At 65.3% G+C, this 4,344-nt stretch overlaps 1 protein-coding gene across 1 annotated transcript in view; it reads left to right on the forward strand.

The window, feature by feature from the left end:
- RADIL (Rap associating with DIL domain) overlaps positions 1-4,050 on the forward strand; it is a 16,876-nt gene extending 12,826 nt beyond the window's left edge. Inside the window, exons 8-13 of the mRNA XM_026082969.1 lie at positions 204-509; positions 590-618; positions 1,510-1,876; positions 2,006-2,145; positions 3,030-3,169; positions 3,942-4,050. Coding sequence (XP_025938754.1) covers positions 204-509; positions 590-618; positions 1,510-1,876; positions 2,006-2,145; positions 3,030-3,169; positions 3,942-4,050 — 1,091 coding nt within the window. The remainder of the gene's footprint in view (positions 1-203; positions 510-589; positions 619-1,509; positions 1,877-2,005; positions 2,146-3,029; positions 3,170-3,941) is intronic.
- The last annotated feature ends 294 nt before the right edge of the window (positions 4,051-4,344 follow it).

Consider the following 4,344-nt stretch of genomic DNA (forward strand, 5'->3'; position numbering starts at 1 on the left):
GGAGCGGGGCGCCGGCGGGGCGGCGCGGGGCCGCTTCCCGGCGGAGCGGCCGGGGCTGCCCTCGGCGCCCAAGGAGGAGCTGGTGTGCACGCCGCAGCAGCAGTACCGGGCGGCCGGCTCCTACTGCGGCCTGGAGGAGGGCGGCCGCCTCTTCGCGCCGCCCAGCCCGGAGACGGGCGAGGCCAAGCGCAGCGCCTTCGTGGAGGTGAAGAAGGCGTCCCGCGGGCCCGAGCCCGACGGCGCCCCCGAGGACAGCAAGGAGCGCGCCTCGCCCGCCGCCGCCGCGGCCCCGTCGGGATGCGGCGCTGCAGCCCGGGCCGCCGCTAGCCTCGCTCCCCTCCTGCCTGCAGATGAGGTGCTGGAGTCCTTCGACAACCACCCGCCCATCATCCTGCCCAGCAGCGGCTTCAGGGTGGACCTGGAGGTGGAGACGCTGGACGACGACATCTACCGGCACCTSCTCTACGTCCGCCACTTCCTCTGGAGCCTGCAGAGCAAGAGCCCCCACGGTGGTGGCGACGGGCCGGGCCCGGCCCCCGCCAAGGTAGCCCTGGCGCCGCGGGGATGTCCTCTCCTGGGGGGGCTGCAGGATCTCGGGGGTCCCTCTGCATCCCGCCCGTGCCGCTCCCGCGGTGCCCGCTGGGGTAGCCTGGACCGAGGGTGCGCTGTCTTGGCGGTGCGGTGCCCTCGCGTGCCACCCGCTCGGCGCCGCTGCAAGGGATCAGCCCCGCTAATCCCCCCCCACCCYGGGAGCGCGGGAAGGTGAGCGGAAAGGACAGGCCTGTCCCAGCAGCCTCGTTAGCGGGGAGGGATGTTCGCGAGGCGGCGTTCCCCGTCCTCCCTGCCCTGCCGGGGCGAAGGCAAGCGCCCCGGAACCGCCTCCGTGCCCCAGGGCTTCTCGTAGCCCGGCAGGCTCTCGCCAAGGCATCAATTAACGTCCTGAAAGCCCGGGGAGGGCGAGATGTGCTGCGGGGGCAGCGTGTGATTGCCGTTCGCCTCCAGCTCCCTGGGAGGGGGAACGTTCTTCCAACCGGTCTGATCCCTTCTCCTCTCCCTGCCCGCTCCTGTCGGCCCCAGCACCCACAGGCTCCGCCAGCTCCTCCCCGTCACCCCAGGGCTTGTCGCCCAGCTCTGGGGCACACGGGGAGCCCTGCTCCCCCCGTGACCCCTCTAACGAGATCTCGCTGGGGAACCCCTCACTCAGTGGGGATGTCACTAGCCCGCGTCTCCTCCTGGCTGGCCACGCATCCCCAGCCCGCGTCCCCTCCTGGCTGGCCCCGTATCCCCAGCCTGGTCCTGACTCTGCAACTGCGGTGTTAGAGCTGTGCTRGGAGCCCAGGATGAGCCCCAGCGGCGTCCTCGCTGCTCGGGCTTCGGATGGAGCCGAGCACCGTGCAAAGCGCCCAGGGAGCGCAGACAGCCTCCCGTGGAGAGGAGGACGGTGGAGGGCAGATACGATGCGAGAAGCACCTGCGCGGGCTCACACCGAGCATTTTTCTCCTTCTAAAGAAAGAAGCACCCACCACGCTCGATGTCCCGGAGGTGCGTGAGAGCCCCGTCGCTGCCCTGGGAAGCACCTTGGGCCCCGTGGCCTGCTGCTCCCCGGGCGGCTGCGTGGAGCCGGAGGCGGACGGGTGCCTCCCCCGCGAGCACCCCGGCAGCGAGCCGCAGCTCCAGGAGAAGCTCAAGCAGCTGCAGCTGGGGCGAGGCACGGCCTCGAAGGCCGGCGCGCTGCCCGCRGACCCCTCCTGCCTGCTGACGCCACCCACCACCCCGCTGAACTTCGACTCCGGCAGCCTGGAGTCCCCCCAGGGCACCGGCCTCCAGGACCCGTGCGGGAACGGGCTGAACGGCACCAAAGCCAGCACCCCTGAAGGTACCGAAACCAGCCCTGGGGCTACCCGCGGCCAGCGTTGATGGGGCTTCGGTGGGAYGCTTTCCAGGGAAAGTCGTAAGGCAGAGTTTGGGCGATGCCGGAGCAGTAACACAGTCTCTCTGCTGCCAGGCTGCTCTCCGACCCCCTACGACTACCCCACACCAGCATCTTCCAGCCGCAGCTCTGCCACTGATGACTTCTGCTACGTCTTCGTGGTGGAGCTGGAGAGAGGCCCCATCGGGCTGGGGATGGGACTGATCGACGGCTTGGTGAGTTCACACCAACTGCGGGACAGGGCAGATGCCCCAGCAGGCAGCTGGAGCGGGACGGGTGGGAGGGAATGTTTTATACCTCATGCAAAGCCAGCAAAGAAGCTAATGCCAACCCTAGCGTCGAGGTAGGCTGCTTCTCCCCGGGAAAGGAGGCACAGAGGAATCGCATGGGAAAAACAGATCCCTGCTCCTGGCTGGCTGCGCTGCGCATGCTAAAAGTCCAGCACAGCTGTCCTGCAGCTGGAGAGAGCAAACGGGCCCAAAGCTGCTGTGGAAGGAAAATGACTCAGCCGAGGTCTTTCCTCCACCCTTCGGCGAGGGGCAAAGGGAGCGGGAGCAGCGCGGCAGCTCGCCCTGCCTTCGCGGGCGGAGGCCCGGGAGGCTCGCAGGGTGCCGGCAGCGCGCAGGCAGCGCCGGCGCTCGCTGCTCTCCCTGCTCTGGCAGCAGGACGCGTCGCAGTCTGGCTTAGTGCAATGGATCATCTTACTAAGTGGCCTTTCGCAGCAGCGCATTAGTCAGTAGGAAACAGGGCATCGCTCAACCCCGGGGACAGTCTCGAGCAAAGCGCTCCCATTCTCCAGACAGGGCAGCAGGCTTGTTAACGCCGTTGTACCTGTAATTAAATTGAACAAGGAAAGATTGCCCCTACCGCTCCTTTCTGTGTCCGCACGGGCTATAACCACTGAAGGCTCGTGTTTCCTGCCTGTCACTGTTAGCAATGCTTCCCCAGCGCCCAGCCGTCGTGGTCCCGAGCGCCTCGCGGGTCCTGCCCGGCAGCAGGCACCAACCTTGCTGCAACCCGTGGGAGGAGGTGCTGGCCAGGCTGGCACAGGGCACCCGGCTGCCCCGRCTGGGCGCTCACTGCCCGTCCCTGCCCACAGCACACCCCTCTGAGCTCGCCGGGCATCTACATCCGCACCCTCATCCAGGACAGCCCCGCGGCCGCCGACGGCAGACTCTCCATCGGGGACCGCATCTTGGCCGTCAACGGCACCAGCCTCATCGGGGCAGACTACCAGAGGTGAGTCCCACCCTGACTGAGGGTCCGGGCCGGTATCGGCACAGGGGAAGTTATTGCCGAAGCCCAGGTTTGCTGCTRTTTTGCAGCAGAGAGCTGCGCAGGGTCTCCTAGTGCCTGTTGCTACGCTTGCAGCAAACAAAACGTTGGAGCCTGCAGCAAGGGCAGGCATTAGAGAGCAGAGCTACCTAAGCCCAAAGCTGGGATGTGGTGAAAGCAGCTGTACGGGGAGCTTGCAAGAGGATGCAGGGAGGAAAGGCTGCGATCACATCTGGGAGATAAACATGACCCCCCCAGAGGTGTGTCTGAGCAATGCAGAGCTGCTCCAGTCCTGTCCAGCCTCATCCCGCCCCAGGCTTCCTTCAAACGCCGCAGGACGAGGCAGCTTGCACCCTGCCTTGCTGTTTGAGACAGAGCCGCAAGGGCCAAAGGGGCAGAGCAGCTCTGGGCTCATTTTTGCCCGTCGTGGCAGCGCTTGCATGAAGGCCAGGCTCTCTGTAAAGCTGAACGCAGAAGAGAAACAGGCCCTGCTTGTAGCACTGAATGAACCCATGCAGGCACAAAACGGAGGGTGGGGGGTGTTTTGCAAATAGCGAACAGCTGCCCTGTGCTGCCCAGCATGACTGCTGCTGGAAGCCGGGTGACCAAGGGAGATGGAGGCCTGGTGGTTTAACGTGTGATCCATGACCTGGAAGGCTCCTAGGGGGAACTGTCAGCCTGTGGCCAGGCAATGGGAGAACCAGAATTCACCTCTCCCTGTTGCTGGTCTCTGCAGTGCCGTGGACCTCATCCGCTCCGGAGGGAAGAAGTTGCGGTTTCTGGTTGCCAAGTCAGATGTGGAAATAGCCAAAAAAATCAGTTCCAGCTCCTCTTCTTCCTCTTAGTTCTTGTGAGGGTCGTTCTGCAGCGGTTTCTGGGCGCAGCTCTGGTTAAGGCTGACCTCTTGGAGACTYGTGTGCAAGAGGGAGAACCTGGACTCCACTGCTGCCCTCGACTTGCTTTTCAGCATCCTGCCCCGTGCTGCAGCAGAAGAAAGGAGATGCAAGGGTGGTGCAAGCTTCTCCCACTGCACTGGCTGGGAGCATCACTCCCTAATCCATTGTCCGGCCTCACCTTACACCCTGTGTCTTCCTTCTCAGGAGTTTTCCTGCTCTTATGTTCCTCTCAGCAGAGGGCAG

Source organism: Apteryx rowi, unplaced genomic scaffold (genome assembly GCF_003343035.1).
Source record: "Apteryx rowi isolate R43461 unplaced genomic scaffold, aptRow1 scaffold_6, whole genome shotgun sequence".
NCBI lineage: Eukaryota > Metazoa > Chordata > Aves > Apterygiformes > Apterygidae > Apteryx > Apteryx rowi.